The 19,017-nt window shown below is 43.8% G+C and overlaps 1 protein-coding gene across 2 annotated transcripts in view; it reads left to right on the plus strand.

Moving 5' to 3' along the window:
* The window catches only part of LANCL2 (LanC like glutathione S-transferase 2), a 50,224-nt gene that overhangs the window by 17,719 nt on the left and 13,488 nt on the right, over positions 1 to 19,017 (plus strand). For both annotated transcript variants that reach the window (XM_074945281.1, XM_074945283.1), the window contains exons 2-5: positions 3,564 to 3,681; positions 7,248 to 7,455; positions 9,956 to 10,103; positions 11,931 to 12,077. In XM_074945281.1, the coding sequence (XP_074801382.1) occupies positions 3,564 to 3,681; positions 7,248 to 7,455; positions 9,956 to 10,103; positions 11,931 to 12,077 (621 nt within the window). The remainder of the gene's footprint in view (positions 1 to 3,563; positions 3,682 to 7,247; positions 7,456 to 9,955; positions 10,104 to 11,930; positions 12,078 to 19,017) is intronic.

Here is a 19,017-nt window from a genome sequence, read left to right on the forward strand (position 1 = left end):
GTAAATCTACCATGAGAATCTTTGGGGTTTTTTCACATTTTCTAAATGAAATGTATATAAAATCCATCTTTCCCCACACTTGCCCATCCCAGTATCTTTCATTAAGCGGATCAGTGCAAAAGTGAATGGGGTTAATCCAGCCACAGGTCTAGACCGCATGGCTCAGCTTGCAGGAGTGGCGCTTCTGAGTGTTTCTTCACGTTGGGTAGGTCTTTAAAGGCAGGCAAGTAAAACCGAGAATAGTTTTTTTTTTTTTTTTTTTTAAGCAGGATTGTTTCTAAACAAATTTAAATTTTTCTGCAGAAAATCCACGCACTTTTAAGTTCAGTAACATGCACCAAAATAAATGATTGGGATTGAAGGAATGGAATTCTTAAACGAATGTGTTCCTAAAACTTGGGGTAAAATATTATCAAACAAATAATGTACCTGCTCAGTTGTTAAACCTTCAGAGCAACCAAAAAAAGAAAAATGTAGTAAGTATTTGGGCAGGGCTTTGAATAGTACTAGCAGTTGATACTCATTCTGTTCTCACTTAGGCTGGTGTAAATCTGGAGTAGCTCCACGGGGGTCAATGGTGTAAACCCAGTTTAAGTGAAATCAGAGTAAAGCCCATAGTACCTTTCATCTTCGCTTCTCAAAGCATTTTATCAAGCTGTGTGGTAGGTATTATCCTCATTTTAGAGCCAGGGAAAATTTAAGCATAAAGAGGTTGAATTATTTACCCAGGTGAGAGGGTCCAGAACAGAACCTAGGTGTCCTTACTTCCTAGTCCCTCCTCTAAACAATTTGACCTCCATTGGAGGGACCTGCCATGCAAGACAGCATGATTTAGTAATATATGACTGGAATATTCTCATTTTTGTTGAAGTCATTGTGTTCCAGGGTATTAGAGAGACAAGGGAGCTCTGTGTAGCTTGAAGGCTTGTCTCTTTCATCAACAGAAGTTGGACCAATAAATGATATTACCTCACCCACCTTGTCTTGGAATGTGCTCAGTAATTTAAAGACCATTTAAATTCTCTTATTTTTATTTATTGTCCATTTAGCATTCAGTATTTTAATAGCCTTTGAGAGTGAAGTCCTCCATTTCACTCTGTTTATTCCACAGAAGAGGTATAGAGCATTGCATCAGTACCACCTTTCCTCGCTCTTCCCCCAGTATGCCTTGGTCCTTGGAGTGGCCACCTCAAGGGGAGAGAGAACAGTTTAGTCTCCTTATATCATTGTGAAAATGTTGGTTTTAATCCTTGCCCACCCTTTGTGTTGGGGCTGCACTACTGTTGTCTAATGGGAAATGGCTGTGACCACCAAACCTAGGTCACTGAACAGCTGTCAGTTGCGAATAGCTTTGGGTGACTACCAGCTTGGGCTGGTGGATTTGAACCCTCGCCCTGGAGATGTACATCTGAATGTCTAATAAGAAATTATTGGGGTCATCATATTTATCGTCAAAGGATTATCAGAAAAGAAAATGAAAGCCCCTTCTCAAATTTTTTTGAGTGACATACTGTCTGAACCATTGCAGTGAAGTACTGATCTACCAGATTGTCTGGTAAGAACCCAATAAAGACTTGTCGGTGAAATAAATTGTCCATAGTCAAAGATTGGAAGGATTATCAATTTCTTTCCCCCCCCTCGAAAGTGGACAATTGTACTTTATATTATTTAAAGATCCAAACCTATGTACTGTTTTTAACATTTGTGGGAGGGGGTTAATTTTCGATGATGAAAAAAATCGCCAAAAGAATTTGTATTATAAAAGTACATTTTTATAGGATGCTTAGTGTTCACCTTTTGAATGTGGAAACTATGAATAACTTTACTTACAGAAGTAGTCCCCATGGAAGTCAATAGGGCAGTACTTTATAGATAATTGATTATTCCATTAACTGTGAACTATTGCAGTACTCCATAATGTATCTTCTTGTATACCATTAGTGACAGAGTAAATGGTGGTGATAATGCAGGATCCCAGATTATACTGCATCACATCTGCACGTAGCTTCCCTAATCAAAAATAAAACCAGTCATGCACTAAGTGCCTGGAATGTTATGATAAAGCAATTGTAATGAACATACTACACAGGGATTCGTACAGAAGACTATACCCCTTGCAGGAAAACTACCACTCTACATGCTTTGTGCACACAAGATTTGGTCGTGCAAACATATGAGCAGCTGTACTCACCCGAGAAGTTGTATTACATTTAATGATTTGCAATCTGCCTAAAAATAAACTTCAGAAACCGAAAATCCTATCTATTGACCTTTCACTTAGCCATGATAGTGTAAGCTGAGTTGTAATGGCTGCTTTCACACAACTTCTTTGCTTTTTTTATTAATTTGTTTCAACCTTTTCATATTTTATTGAAGTTGCCTTTAACACCACCCTCATACATGATTGATATATATAAAATCAAATTTTGTTAAGGTAGGAGTGAAGAAAAATATGAATTGCATCTCCTACAGATTTCTCTTTCATGGAATAATCAGGATTTTAGACCAGGAGAGGAGGTTTTTTTAATTATTGTTGTGTGTGGGGTTTGTTATTAACAGGAATGGGAATGGGGACAATTTCTGAGCTATTTGAGCATTTCATTAAAATAGAACATTTAACTGAAGCCTTCACTCTCATCTCTTCCATTATGCACCTTTATTTTTCCCAGTCAACCATTTCTGGCACACTAGTTCAATCCATGAAGGCAGTATTAGCTAATGATTAGAGCAGGGACCTGGTAATCAGGGGTTCTGTTCATATCTGAGTTCACTCTGCTACACTAGCTGATGATGGGCACAGACCTGGAGCAGAGTACTGGCTTCTTGGGTGCTGGGGGCAAATTCTCTTAATCTCTGTTTGATTTTATTTACCCACTTTTAAATTGAATATACTTTTTACCTACCTCACAGGAGTAGTGTTAGGTTTGTTTAGTGCTTTAAGATCCTCAGGGCAGGTCTACGCTTAAAACACTGTAGCGGCACAGCCGCACCTCTTCAGTGAAGGTGCTACTATGCCAACAGCAGAGCTTCTCCTATTGGCATCGTTAATCCACCTCTGCGAGAGACCGTATCTATATGGATGAGAGAAACCCTCCTGTTGACATAGCGCTGTCTACACCAGGGGCTAGGTTGGTATAACTGCGTTGCTCAAGGGTGTGGCTTTTTCACACCCTGGAGCAATGTAGTTCTTCTGATGTAAGTTTATAGTGTAGACCTGGCCTCAGATGAAAGGCAGCATATAAGTTCATAGGGTTATTATTAAAAACAAATGCTATTAATACCATGGCATCCATATAATTCTTTACATTTACATGAAGGGCATCTGAAAGAACTTTATTTTAATATTTGTATGCAAGCGTGACTAGATAAAAATGTTTTTCCTCTTAGGCTAAGGCCTATAAACTGCATGAGGACACTAAGGACCAGCTCCCACTGCTTATGTGTTATGTACAGTCTAACTGGCTAAAGCATAAGAAAAATTTCGCCAGCAGCAGGCTTGATTTTTCCAAGTCAGTTTGAATTCTTTTCACCCCTCTCCTTAAATTTCTCTGTCCTGGTTTCAGATCCGTTCTCAGTTCACAAGACGGATCCAGAGTAAAATCAAAGACCTGCTGCAGCAAATGGAAGAGGGGCTAAAGACAGCAGACCCACATGACTGCTCTGCGTATACTGGCTGGACAGGTGAGAAGTCTGGGATCTGAATAGAACACTTCCAGTTAATTGACTTATTGGGGCCCCTGATGGTTTCCATTCCGGTGTGAGGGTTTTGTGTTCTGACAGAAATGACAATTGCATCATAATCTTATGGTAGGTCTGTGCAAGGCATATTCTATGAGGGTCTGGGTCCCGTGTCTGTCAATGTTAGTGGAAGGGTGCCCATTGAATTTAATGGCCGTTGGATCTGGCCCTAAGAGAAAAAATTGGTTTCTGTACTTGAAGAGTTTGACTGCAAACGCAGTGCATCTTCAAAGATGAGTTCACATTTTTTTGTTTTAAAAAACGTTTTACTGACACAGAATATTTTCACCTTCGTCCACTAAGTTGAATTGTGTTTCATGACTCAGCTAATGGCAAAACAACTCTAAAACCAGGAGGGTGAGAGAGTGGCGTGTTTTTGCACCCCGGACTCTGGAATTCTTGCTCTGTCTTCCACACTTTTCTGTGTGGAGCTGAACAAATGGCTGAATGAGTGTCATGGGGATTGATAAGTGAATGTTGTGAAGTGCTTTGAAAATGAAAAGTGCTATGCAAGTGCAAGGACCAAATGTGAATTAGCCAGCCTGATCCTCGTGGCAAAGAACGCAGTCATCAGGGTTGATTGTTCTAGTTAACCCAGATATAGCTCTTCTAGTTGCCAGAAGAGTTCTCCGTCTTGGCCTCTTTGGGTATGTCTGTATGGTGTTTTGGAGCGAGTGGGAGCAGGGCTCACGCTATTGCTCTAAAAATTGCCATGTAGACAGCTTTGAAGTCGCGGCTCAAGCTGGAGCTCAGGCTCTGCATTTACACCCCGCCCTAGGCTTCAGAGCCCCATCTCCAGCCTGAGCTGCAACTTCCAAGTGCTGTCTACGCAGCTAGTTTTAGAGCACTAGCGCAAGCCCTGCTAGCCCTCCCGTCGATCCCAGTTGGGAGGCTCAAGCCAAAATGCTGTGTAGACATACCCATAAGTGCAACCAGTTCTTTCTACAGTGGGATCACTCTTCGTGCCCTGCCCAGATCAATCTGCAGACAGTAATGCTTTTAGTACAGCATGTTTGCAGTTTTTCCTGTGAGGATTCATTCTGTTACCTTCATGTCATGTGGGTACATGAAAGGTTGGATTGGGAAAACCTCTCCAGTGGTAAATTTGGGAGAGGATTTGCCCGCATTCAGGACATGGAGGTGCAGCACTTTACTTTTCTTTCTTCCCTCTGGCGGTTCAATGACAAGACAGAACACAGCTTTTAGCAAGCAAGCAGGCTGGTCTCTGCTAACCGACTTCTGCCTGTCAGCTTTCCACCTTCCCCTTTATTCTCTCTCTCCCCCCGCGCATTACATTCTCCAACAGATAAAAGGAATACACTGGCTTTGTTTAACATTCTTATTTACCAATTTCTATCTACCGCATTCCTTGCTCTCGGGCCTTGAGCCCAGTCCTGAGAGGCTTCCCACGATACATATCATCTTGGCGAGATTCCAAGGTTGATGCCCTTGGATGGAGCAGTGTGTGCACTACTCCTACACAACACTCCAGGTGTGCCCTGAATGTTGCCAAGCGCATAAACCTTTATGAATCCTACACTTCCCGATGGTCCTAGGAGGGAAGCTGAATGTTCTGTACAGATGGTGCTGTGGGTGCATGTGTGGAGAAGTTGTAGACAACTGGCAGCTTGTATGAGTTTATTTTAAAGTCTAAAAATGGGAGTAATTTTGTGTCGCTTGAGTGAAAGCAGACAATTTTCACACTGACATTTTAAAAGAAATCTAGCAGAACAGTGTTCTGACATTCAGTGATTGACGAGAGAGGTGTTATGACTAAACAACTCAAGTGTAATAAAATGAGTCCTAGAATAAAAGAAACAAACTCCTCATGAGCTGGAATGACAAGATAGTTGGGTATTGCGATGTAATGGAAGGTATTTTTTGCCATTCTGAAAGGGCCTATCAACTGCGGTAACCCAAAATGTAGATTTAGTTATTTATTTATTTTAAGCTTTTACAAAATCTAATCTGAGAAGGAATGTATCCCATTACTTTGTTTTTAAATACTATAGCAAAAAGGATTTTTCCCAAACGTAACCATTTTCCTGCAGCATTGTGCCAGCGTATGAAAACCAGAAAGTGACACCAACACTGAAAATGACTATTCTGGTTTCTCTGCCCAAGCTGAGACAAGTGCCAAGAGTAAACAAATAGCATAAATGGTGAACAGTAAATGCACCTTGCAATATACTTCATAAAAGCTTGTTTAAAATCTTGTGATGAATAGGGTGTGATGTTGGTGCCTAATAACGAAGAGATGCAAGTAACATGAAACTCATGTAAGAGTTGGCAACGTATTAGGGCCAGATCCTGCACACCCTTGTTCCTGTGAGTTGTACTTAATTATTCACGTAATCTCAGTGAATCCATTGTAAGGGCTAATAAACAAGTAAGGGTTTGCAGACCTGGGACCTGTGATTTAAAATCCACTCCCTCTTCATAAAGCCCAAGTATTTGGGCTCTATGTATGAAGAGAAGAGTGGTTGATTGTAGAAATCCAATCAGTCCCCACAACACTGGGCCACAGTGCAGGGATGCAGTGCAGTGCCCCCCCACTCCCGATGCCACTATTCTAGCCCATGGACTGGGATTGTAGCCACAGGCCCTCTGCTCCAACTGCTTGGAGGTACTGGGGCCACTGAATCAGTGTAAATGTGGCTCTGAAGCCCACCCTCATTGTGGTCTTTTGTGCCAGCTTATTCAGGGATGTTACGGAGAACCTTTCCATGGTGGATAGGGGATGTGCAGGCACCCCTGCACAGCCATTCCACCGGTATCCCCCCAGTACAGCCTCTATATGGGGTTTAAGTGGGCCTTGCACTGAATTTCACCCATGGTCATATTTTTGCTCATATAAATGTTTTCTTTTCTAAGTTCAAACAGCAGTGCAGCCCAACAACGCCTTTATGTTGCTATTCCAGTAGAAGACTTCTTCGGAGCAGGATGAAAAAATCTGTAGTTACCTTTAAAGCACCTTAATGATAGTTCTTTTAATTTGTCTGACTGTGGAATATATGTAAGTCTTATACAGCATTGACAGCTGAACACTTGACATTTCATAACAGCCAAAGAGTGCATCAGAGGGCTCTCTTTAAAACAAATTACACATGCAGTGAAGGATTCATTTTATCATATAATGTGTGTACTGTATTTGTATATACACAGGTATATTGAGCCTAAATTCTTCAAAAGTGCTGATCATTCACTCTCTGGAAATTGGGTGACTAGTTGAGTTCTAGTCTTTTAAACAATAAATAAATTAATTTTAGGCCATTATAGTTATCCAAATTGAAACATCAGAACACCTTTTGCTCTCTCCCTGGGATCTGTAACAGATAATAGTGGTCAGAGCCTTGATTTTACATCTTGTTAACAGCACAGGTATCTGCTAGCATTTTGGGGAACTGATTCAGAGGGAAGGAGAAACAGGTAATTGAAAAATGCCATTTAAGTGGAAAGAAAAGGAAATATCTTCTTGTGCTGTTTTTGTTTGTCGATGGTTGTTCTAGGCATAGCCCTTTTATACCTACAACTATATCGCGTCACAAAAGACCAGAAGTTCTTGCAGCGATCCCTGGATTATGCGAAGAGAATACTTCGTAATCTGAATGGACGAAGGGTTACTTTTCTCTGTGGTGATGCTGGACCCTTGGCAGTCGGGGCAGTAGTGTACCACAAACTAAAGATTGACAGTGAGTCTAAGGAGTGCATCACAAAGTAAGTGTCTGGTGATAGTGGAAAAGGCTGTAAATTTACTAAGGATCCCTTTATATATGATCAAAGACCAGTATTTTAATAAGTGACTGCAAGAGGTTTCATATTTCAGTAGCGCCTTAAAATTTAAAAGGCTGGCTTGGGAAATGTGCTCTTGCTTTTCATCAAACAGATGTCTTACTTTTATACCTGTGTCCTGGGAAATTTTGATCCAGAGCCTTTTTGGAGGTTTTCCAATCTTTGATGTCCCACTGGGGATTATAAGAACCGGTGTGTGGTGCAATTTCCATTCTGCACCACAACTGCACCTGTTAGCATTCTGCCTGTATACCTTACTGTACTAGAGTTTGCAGATTAACTCTTGAGGACTGGCTCCACTTTGGTATTTCCAATACAGTTTTATATTTAGAAGTTTAATCCGTCTCTTTCTTATCCAGGATCCTAGCGAGATTAATCTCTGCTGCCACTTTGATATGAATATCCGTTTGCTTGTTTAAAACACAGCTCTTATGTTAGAGTAAATCTTATTGTCAGATACCCTTCTGGATGCAATTGTAGTAACGCTGTTTTCACAAAGCATGAAAATAAAGTCTCTGTGAAATAAGATTAAGAGCAGTAGCTTTTCTAATTAGCCTTTGCTTCAAAATTATCTTCAGGAGGAAACATGAAAATGTAATTAGTTTTAGGTGTTCCCTTTTTTTTAAGGGTGTGTGTTTATATACACTCAGATATCCAAGTGATTGGTATCGTATGAATAGTGCAACGATCTATGATTTTTGTTTTGCCTTTCATCTTCAGTTTTTTCCTTGCAGCTGGTCACGCGGTGGTGTGATATGAACACATTTTCATGCTCAAATTTAATATTTGCAATATTTCTTTTAAAAAGAAAACAGTTTAATATGAGTCTTAAGTCTGATATATCAATGATATGTCAAAGAGTGTTAATAATTAGCCCTTTTTTGCAAATGGATAGTTTGTAGTGTTCGTAGTGAGACCAAAGCAAGATCAAATCACTGGTTCACATCCAGCACAGGCTAATAGTTATCAAAGGTGGTTGTTGGCTATACGAATTGAGGTTTTGGTCTAAATCTGGGGACAGATGGTCCTATTCAAATTAAACACACGCACGCACAGTTTCAACTGAGCAATTCTACAGAGAAGACTGGATTGAGCTGGCACGGAAACTGATTGTCCCTCTCCCATTTCAGGGTTGAGGCATGGTGTGCTGCTGCTGTCTCCCCATCTTGTACCTTTTTTGTGGGTGGATTGAGGGTTTCGCTCCCCGGGGCTGTCAATCTGGCCCCATAAAAAAAAATCCCTCAAGTCAAACAAAGCACTTCCGTTAAATAGCAAGTCCTTGTCAAGCATTTGATGCTACATTTTTTTAACCTACAAATGATGGGCCAAATCCTGAGATTCTTATTCAGGCAAAATTCCCAGAGACTTTTTTTATTAGAATTTCACAGTTTGGGCCTTCAGTTGGTGGCTGTTTGAAATTTTAAGCAATCCTTTTGTAAATTATTTCAGTCATCAGGAACATTGAAGTTGGGATTTTAGAGTGTCAAAGGCCCAAGATGGTCTAGTTGTCTGATAACTGCAAATTTTATTCCCAACTCAGAGCCAGTAAAATCTCCTGGGTTGTATTCCGACCTCTGCCACTTATTTGCCATGTGACCTCTGGCAAGTTGCACTCAGAGCCTCAGTTTGCTATCTAGTACTTGCCTACCTCCCAAGGGTGCTGTAAGGTGAATTATTCTTTGTCAAGAGTTTCGAGATCCATTGCTGAAAGGGTTGTCGAAATGCAATGTTTTTGTACTGTATGAAACTTTTTAAAGTGCAGGTTTCAGAGTAACAGCCGTGTTAGTCTGTATTCGCAAAAAGAAAAGGAGTACTTGTGGCACCTTAGAGACTAACCAATTTATTTGAGCATGAGCTTTCGTGAGCCAAAGTATGTATCTGATGAAGTGAGCTGTAGCTCACGAAAGCTCATGCTCAAATAAATTGGTTAGTCTCTAAGGTGCCACAAGTACTCCTTTTCTTTTTTTAAAGTGCAGCAGCTCGGTAAACTGCAGATGATTTTAGGGGCCACCTAGGGCTAGTGCATTGAGCACAAAGCTGAAAGTCTGGAGATTTTGTGTTCTGTTTCTGAACCTGCCACTGTCTTGTGTTGTGACCTTGGGCAAGTCATTTAATGGTTCTGAGCCTCAGTTTCCCCATCTGAAATGGGGATATAATACTTCCCCCACCTTCAGTTTGGGACCTGCAGATGAAAAATGCTATGATTGCACAAAGCATTATTAAGTAATCAAAAACTACCATAGGAGAAAGGTTTAAAAAAACCTGATTACATTCCCTGAGCCAAAAACAAAATGTGTGAGGCATTTTTAGCAAGCTCTCATTACCTCTTGATTGGATTGGGTAGCATACTGTACACAGAAGGAGAACTCTAGTATATCATAAGGAGAAGGTACAGTTTTTCTTTTCTTTTTGTTTTTTGACCCAGGCTTTTGCAGCTCCAGAGAACGGTCATAAGCACAGACTCTGAACTTCCAGATGAGCTTCTTTATGGCAGAGCAGGTTACCTATATGCTTTGCTCTATTTGAATACAGAAATTGGTCCAGACACTGTACCTCAGTCTGTTATCAAAGAGGTAGGAAACTTCATATTGCCAGGTACTATGGTATCTTTGAGGCAGAATCATATCTGTGTCTTCACTTCAAATATAGGAAAAAAAATATGAAGTAAACTTCCACCTAACCTGCAAAATAGAGTTCACAGAGTAGTTTAGTGAGGAGAAACACTTGGGACCTGATTATAACTTCAGTAAAGTTACTCCTAACTTGTACCAACATGAGGTCAGAAACAGGTCCTCTCTGTTTAGCTCTTACCCAAGAAGGACTTCACTTGTCAGTCTAACTTGTTTCTTTAGTAATCCATGTAAACAGCAGTAAAACTAGATGCAATGAAAGGAAAGAGGATACAGAATTTGTGAATTCTTCTACAGCAAAAGCAATACTTAAGTATACAACTCAACTTTTAAAATTTTATACTTTTAAACGAAACCTTAATTGTAAGGTTAATTCTTTGAAAAGCTCTAGTGCTTCCATGCTTTGGAGCAGGGACTTGAAATTTGGCAGGTGGAGTGGCCTTTGTTTCAGGGATGTGCCTTTTGTAGTCCCTGTGAAAATTTGGGGCCCAGTATATGTTGGGGAGAGACTGAGATTGGGGAGGAGCTGGGACTGAGAACCAGTGGGAAAGAAAGGGCGGGTGGAGGGAAGACGTGCTGAGGAACTGGGGTGTGGGGGGAGAACTAGGACTAGCTGGCGATGACCTGGGTGGAGATGCTGAGACACTGAGATTGGGTGAAGAGCCCAGTGGGAGCAGGCGGGGGGACTAGAGGCCACAGTGAGGGGGAGAGACTGATCAGATAAGGAAACAGGAGGGGGGAACTGGGACTCACTGGCGAGAAATCTGGGACTGAATAAGGAGCCAGGGTGGGACTGGTTGGAGGGGACTGAGCAGAAGGGGACATGCTGGGGTCAGGGTGGGGAATTACCAGAAAAGTTTGTGCCTACTACAGAACATACCCCTCCAAAGTCTGGAATGGAACTGAGTATTCTTGAGTCTCCCCATTCCTTTGTTGTCAGGAAATGTGTCTGAAACCCACTGGCAAAAGAGTCTTATCCCTCACATCTGCTGCTGCTATCAGTTACTCCCTTCGCTCAAGTGGCGGAGGTCTATGTGTTGGCTCTAAAGATTCCAACCCTGTTGATGAACCACGTGGGTATCAGTATGATGCCACATGATGGAATCCCCTCCCTACCCCCAGTTTTATTTAAAAAACAAAAAAAGCCTAGGAAATTACACACGCAAAAGCTATGTTAAAAGAACATCATCGCGGTTTCAAATTCAGGCACTCAAAAGTTAGGAAATGCCAGAATTAAGGTTGTCTGTCTTAGTTAAGGGCTAGAAGACAATTCTTCAGGACTGCACTCAACTGTCTTAATCTTGAGCCCATCCTTTCTGATCCTGCATCCCCTGCCTCATTCACTACACACCTTCCAACTTCGGCAACCAGTGAGGCAGGTGACCTACACACAACAGCCTCCTTCATTACACAACCCTGTTGATCTCAGCGCAGGTTTGTCCTGTGCACCAAATGAGGCAGGGATCCTTTGGCAAAAATAGTATGTGACTGTGTAATTAAAGACTGTATTATAATACACATGCACAAGGGAGGGAGCGCAAATTAAGGTTAGAGCTTTTTATTGTACAGAAAAATTGCAGTTTTCCTGACCCTTAAGTCTTGATGGGATAAGGAAATAGGATATTTTGTAGTGCAGAGGTAGACCTGTATAATGCCTCATATTCTTGAATACATTTCTCTAGTGTTGTCTTACAATTCTTTGTAAAATACTCCTCTCTGTATAAATGAAAGCGATATTAATGGCAAGTGTGTGTTCTATTTCAACGTTAGGTGGTAGATGCCATTATTGAGTCGGGTAAAAACTTTTCAAAGGAGGAACGTAAGACTGAACGCTGCCCTCTGTTGTACCAATGGCACAGGAAGCAGTACATTGGAGCAGCCCATGGCGTGGCTGGGATCTATTACATGCTAATGCAGGTAGGTAAACTAGTGTTTCAAGGTAAGGTTCTTTTGTATGAAAAAAGTGGTTAGTTTCATTCACTTAACGTAATGGCCCCTAAAACTTAGTAAAGTCTGAACCTTATTGAGGGTTTCATTGTGCGTGTTAAAGGACCCTCTTGACCATCACTCTTCCAACTTGTCTCTTGGCTCTTAATCTTCAGTTATCATTTCTCTCACCTGCTTTCCTGTTCACAGCATTGATCTTGCCATCAGAAATGGCTCCGTTCCCCTTTCCCTGATCTCGCCTACACCAGCCACCACTTTGAGTGTATTTTCCACCATCTCCCAACTCCAGAAAACTACATTGTCTCAAGCACCTTCGTCCTGTTGATGTCTAGCCTGGTTTATTCTGATGTTCCCCACTCCCTTGGGTTGTTGCCCACAACTCTGCCCTGCCTGTTGTTCTTAACCAACTTGCAGTCCTCTGTACTTTCACCGCTTTCCTGCACCTCAAATGCCATCCCTCCCAGGTCCCACAGTGACTGTCAAAGGCGAAGCTGACATTTGAAGATAAGCAGCATATGCCTCATCTTCATATTAGTGATGAGATCTGGAAATAATTTCAGCAAATGTCATTGTACAACATTGTGGCTGTTGGGCTGCAAAGTCTAATGTATCCCCCACGTTCTACTTTCCAAAGGTGCTGGCAGTCTTTGTTCTGCCTCGGGTAATATCAAGTTTCTTATCTGCTCATGAAGAGCACCCTTTTCCCCGCCAAGTGCAAGGAATTTGCTGCCTTTCAGTCTGAGTGCCATAATTTACTGTGCCCTCTCCTTGACCTCCCACTTTTCCTCCTCGAGAATCCTCATCTTTTCTTGCTCCCCTTTTCTTCCCCTGTCCCCCATTGACCCTCCTGATAACATCCCCTCCCTTAGGAAAATCACTACCTCTTTCCAATCCTTTCCTCTTTCTTTGCTGTTTCAGGTGGCTAATTAACAGAAATAATTCTGTCAAATACTGCTGGTTATAAGTGGCAACCACTCTGATCATAAATCTAGGCAGAATTGTAATTCTTCCTCTGAAAGATTGCTGCTTTTGACAATGACCACAAAACTTACTTATACATTATTAGGTTTATGCCTTTTCATTGTCCACTAAACGTCGTGACTGACTCAGAGTTGAGTTATTTCCTGCAGCGGGAACAAGATATGTGGGCTTTTGCCAATACTAGGAAAACTTTTTGGCAAAGAACTTAGGAGTTTTTTATTTCTTTAATTATAATCCTACTTTGTACATACTGCCTGTGATCTGAAGATCTCTAGCCCTTACAAACTGTTCCTTGCAACACCACTGTGAGGTTAGTAAGTATTATTATACCTCCTTATAGCTGGATGAACCAAGGCACAGCAGTGTTAAGTAACAGTGAGCCGGGGCAGATCTGAGCCAGGAATCTCAAGGCCAAGTCTCCTCCTCTAATCATTTAAATAAACCTGTTTCTCTCCATCTAACAGTTCTTAGCTAATTTGTAAGTTTGTGTCTTTAATAACTACTCTATTTGTTATTTGTATTGACCCATTTTGCTTGGTCCTGTCCAAATACAGAACAAAAAGACAATCCCTCTACCAAAGAGCTTATGATCTCAGGCCGGGTCTATACTACAAAGTTCTGTCAGCATAGCTGTGTCGTTTAGAGGCCTGGAAAGACAATGCCCTGTAGCCAACATTGCTGTGCCAGTGAAGCCCCCAGTACAGACACAACTGTGCCAACAGAAGAGTGCTTCAGTTGGAATAGCAAATGTTGTTTGGTGAGGTGGTGTTACTATGCCAACAGGGAAACTCCTGTCGGCATATGTTGTGTGTACCATAGAGGGCTCTGCTGGTACATTTTTTAGTTCCTGCTGTATCTGTACTAAAGGACAGTAATTCTTTCCAGTTATTAGCTTGCTGCCGTTATTGTGGTCTGAGTGAAACAACATTCAATAGAAACACATGTCCCTATCACTGGCTCATAACTTTAAAAGAAAGGTCAACTTAAATTAAAGGACTTGATTTTGCACAGACCTAAATGGGAGCACAAGCAAGGAAAGAAAGGTGTAAAAAGTCTCACTCCGCAGGTGTATCCCTGTATGAGGACTGAATACAATTGCACTCAGGTGGCACAAGGACTACACACTGCTGGCACAATCAAAAGGTGGTCCAGTGGCTACACTCCTGTGCACAGCTTGAGACTGTGTGTCTAAGGCCATGTCTGTACTAGCAACTTACAGCCACTGCAGTAAGCACATCGCTTGTGCATGTGCATGGTTGGCTCCTTGTGTCAGCGTGCTGTGTACTCACCAAGAGAGCTTGTATCTATGCAGAGTGCAGTGCACCATGAGTATCCCAGTGTGTAACTCTTCACCATACAGTGCACTGTCTTTTGGGAAGCTTTCGCAATGCATGATTGGGCTGAAACAAGTTGTGCCAGGGTGACTGGGAGCATGGGGTCAACTTCCCAGTTTGCAACTGTCTCCATCCCATAACGTCATCTGTATCGCCATATTTTTCGCACTTTTTTTGTTTGTTTTTTTTTCCAAAATCCCACAAATCGGCATGGCTGTCCTCGATGTCCATCATCTCTGACAAAAACATGGAGCCTGCACAGCTCTGCAGTATTGTCATGAGCGTTGCAAGCACAGGGCGCACGATCCTGCAGTATTTGCAGAACCGTGGGGAACATGACGATTCCTTGGAGGACATATTGCTATGGGAAATGGCAAGAACCAATTCCAGGTTGTTGGTGGGATTCACGGTGGAACACCGCTTCTGGGCCTGAGAAACAAGCACTGGCTAGTGGAATCACATCATAATACAGGTTTGGGATGATGAGCAGAGACACAGAACTTTCGGATAAGCAAGGCCATATTCCTGGATGTGTGTACAGAGTTTGCCTCCCCCCGGCCCCTGCCCTCCAGCTCAGCAACACCAAAATGAGAGCTGCACTGAGAGTGGAGAAACGGGTGGTGATTGCACAGTGGAAACTTAGAACGCCAGATTGCTATTGGTCAGTTGGGAATCAATTTGGAGTTGGGAAATCCATCATGGAGGCCGTGGTCCTGCAGGTGTGCAGGGCTCTTAATTGTCTGCTGCTACTCAGGACTGTGACTCTTGGCAGTGTGCAGGACATAGTGGATGGATTTGCAGCGGTGGGGTTCTCGAACTGCGATAGAGCGATAAACAGAATACATATCACTATTTTGACACCAGACCACCTTGCCACAGAGTACATCAACAGAAAGGGCTACTTTTCTATTGTTATGCAATTGCTGGTGGGTCACCAGGGATGCTTCTCTGGCTGGTCAGGGAAGGTGCACAATGCTCGCAGTGTTAGGAATACAGCACTGTTCAGAAAGCTACCCCCCCCCCCCCCATGACAGCTGAATGTGCCTTTGGTTGTTTGAAGGGACACTGGCATTATTTACTCACAAGATGGAACCTCCAATGAGAAAAATATTCCAATGGTTACAGCTGCCTGCTGTGTCCTGCATCAGATCTGTGAAGGAAAGGGGGAAAGTTTCCACAGGGGTGGAGGGCAGAGGTGGAGCAGCTCTCTGCTGAATTTGAACAGCCAGATACAAGGGCTATTAGAAGAGCTCAATGTTGAGCTTATACGGCTCAGGGAGGCTTTGAAAGACCATTTTAATAGTGAGCCAGAGTGGTGTGTGTGGTGGTAGTGTGCTGTACCTGGCCCTGCTCTTTTTTGGCGCGGTATGTATTGTGTGGTGATAGTGTACATGTAGAGATATAACATTATCCGTGCACCTATTAGTTTTTGTGTGTGAATGATCTTATGCGTTAAGTGACACTGTGCAGTAACAGGTAACTGGTTGCTTTCAGAACTGATGAGCACCATCCAGCATATGTTGTGACCTAATAAAGATGAATTATGTTCTAAATAATAGAATTATTCTGTAACAAAATCAGTGCAAAAACATCCCAGGCAATTTAAAAACAAATATATTAAAAACATAGTAAAACTTAATAAATTTAGAGAACAGAACTTATGAAGGGGAAATAACATTCACATCCATTCCAGCTACACATATACCAACCATGGCTTTCTCAGGTCAGCGTATGTGAAGCTGTGATTCTTCTAATGTTCTCCAGGGTGGAGTGGTAAGGGTAGTGCTGAGACCTGTAAGGCCACATAGCATGTCGGGGGGTTTTAGGGAGGTCCTGATACTGAGTTCTCAATGGGCTGCAGAGGAGGCGAGCACGGGATTGTTGAACATGCAGATCCACCAGAGTTTACAGTAGTGGTCTCCAACCTTTTTACGCCCAAGGTCACTTTTTGAATTTAAGGGCAACCCAGGATCTATCCTGCCCCTTCCCCAAGGCTCCACCCCCCTCACTCCATCCCCCCCCCATCTCCATTGCTTGCTCACCCTCACTCACCAGGCTGGGGCAGGGGGTTGGGGTTCGGGATGGGGAGTGGGCTCTGGGTTGAGGCCCGAGGGGTTCACAGTGTGGGAGGGGGCTCTGGGCTGAGCCTGGGGCAGGGGATGCAAGCTCTGGGAGGGAGTTTGGGTGCAGGAGGGGGCTCCAGGCTGGGGCAGAGTGTTGGGGTGCAGGAGGGGGTATGGGGTGCTGGCTCTGGGAGGGGACTCAGGGCTGGGGCAGGGGCTTGGGTGTAGGAGGTGGTATGGGGGTGCTGGCTCCAGGAGGCTGCAGGTTGGGTGGTGGAAGAGAAATGCTGGGCCAGCATAACTGGGCCTGCTGTACTCATGCTATACCTGGCCTTAATGTTGCAGAGCCATTCAGAACCTGCCCACTGAAGGGGGTGGCACTTACCTCGGGCGGCCCCAGCCCCATGCCGCTCCTGGAAGGGACCAATGTGGCTCTGCGCGCTACACCTCTCTGCAGGCACCGTCCCCGCAGCTCCCATTGGCCACAGTTCCCTATTCCCGCCCAATAGGAGCTGTGGGGGCAGTGTTTGAAGGCAGGAGCAGTGCACGGAGACCCCTTCCTCCCCCTCTGGGGGGCTGTGCTGGCCGCTTCTGGGAGTGGCGTGGCGCCGGGGTAGGCAGAGAGTCTGCCTTAGCAGCAGCTTCGCTGCACCACCGGAGATCGTGATCAACGGGGAGAGTCTCCAGGATCGACCAGTTAATCGCGATCGACCGGTCGGTGACCACGGGTCTACAGCATCTGTATTTTGCTGCTTGAGATATCCCATTATTTCCTGGTGCATCTCCCTCTCCTTTTCCTGTGCCTTTCTCCTCTCTACCCTGTCCTCCTTGAGGCTGTCCGCAGTGTTCACCCTCCAGGCCCTGTGTTTGCTGTCTGATGTAACACTGGCCTGTGGAATCTCATTGAACATGCCACCTCGAGTCCTCTCCTTTCTCCCTTATCTGGCCCAGGCATTCTGTGGAGGGGGAGACCCTGAAAGGTCCAAAGATGTGTCCTGCTACTTTGGGGGTGCCCTCCCTGTAACTGAATATCTACACGCTTCCCAAGGTTCCTTCCTCTGCTTCGGGTCCATCCACGCTCGACTGGCTGGGCTGAGGTGAAGTCAAAAACAGGTCCTGGCTTGCTGCACAGCTGGATCCCCCCAGCTTGCCTGTCCCCCATACTCTCTCCTCCTCTTCTTCATCCGCCACCATCTCCTCTTCCTCGCTGTTCACAGCAGGGGCTTGTGACTCTGGCTCATTGGCGGTATCCACAGTGCTGTTGTGGGTGGTGGGGTCTCTGCTGAGTATGACCATGCAGCTCTTTGTAAATGCAGCAGATCTGTGAGTTGGCCTCAGATCGATGGTTGGTCTCCCTGGCCTTCTGGCATGCCTGCCACAGTTCTTTGGCTTTCATGCGGCACTGCTGCTGTTAGACCCCTTCTCCTGCATTCCCCCATGCAACCTGCTTGTAGATGTTGACATTTCTGCACCTGGTTTGGAACTGCCTGCACAGCCTCCTCACCCCACAGGCCCAGGAGATCCAGTATCTCCTGTCTGCTCCAGCCAGGTGTGTGTAGCCAGCATGGTCAGCTGGGCAGTTGCATATAACAACGGAGAGCTGCTAGGTGTGCTTGCCAAGCTGGGCAATCACAAAAAGGAATTTCAAAAATTCATAGGGCTTTAAAGGGGAAGGAATGCGTTTCCGTTCTCAGTGACCCCAACAGCAGACACACACTGGTGACCAGAGAGGGCAGTGTGGGGCATTGTGGGAAAGCTGTGGGAGGATAGTTAGGGTTGCCTTAAGTAAGTTGGTGTCTACACTCAGACTGTATTGACCTAAGTACATTGACTGTGGCTCTATGCTACTCAGGGAGATGGTGGTCTTAAGTTGGCGTGCAAGGGCACTTACATCCGTGGGAACCTAATTTAAGTGTAGACACAGGCACAGCTAGGTTGATGTAACCTGCCTTGCATCGATCTAACTGTGTAGTATAGACTGTGCCGAAGGCACACTAGCTACCAGAACTCCTGCCTTCTATCACAGGCACTGATTAGCCCTAAGATTCTTGACTGGAGAGTCATTTCTGTGACACTGCAGCACCATCTAGATCTAGGTGTGAATCACCACTCACTCTAAAGTTTCTTTTCTCTCCAGGAATTCATCATGGAATCCTGGTCATTTGAAGAGTTTAAAGAACAGGTTAGAGAGACATCTGTCAGGCATGATCTAGAGCATTGGTTCTTAACCGGTTTACCATTGTGGGCTGCATATGCAGGTCTCTGTGTTATGTGGGTTGCATCGACACAATATATATATATGTACACTACCTCTACAGCTACAAAAAATTAGGTTTAGTATTTGTTATCTGACAGCACTATGATTCAAATTGATACAGTGCCTTTCATTTCAACACTGGCAACTGTCTACTAAGAGCATTTTAAATTAGCAAAAGAAGTCAAAACATTAACTGTTAAAATTAATTAATGTACTGTAAGGTTGGCATGGCTGGGTGTATTGCCCCCCTCACTTCTGCGCTGCTGCTGAGCTGA

The sequence above is a fragment of the Natator depressus genome, chromosome 2 (genome assembly GCF_965152275.1).
Source record: "Natator depressus isolate rNatDep1 chromosome 2, rNatDep2.hap1, whole genome shotgun sequence".
Taxonomy (NCBI): domain Eukaryota; kingdom Metazoa; phylum Chordata; order Testudines; family Cheloniidae; genus Natator; species Natator depressus.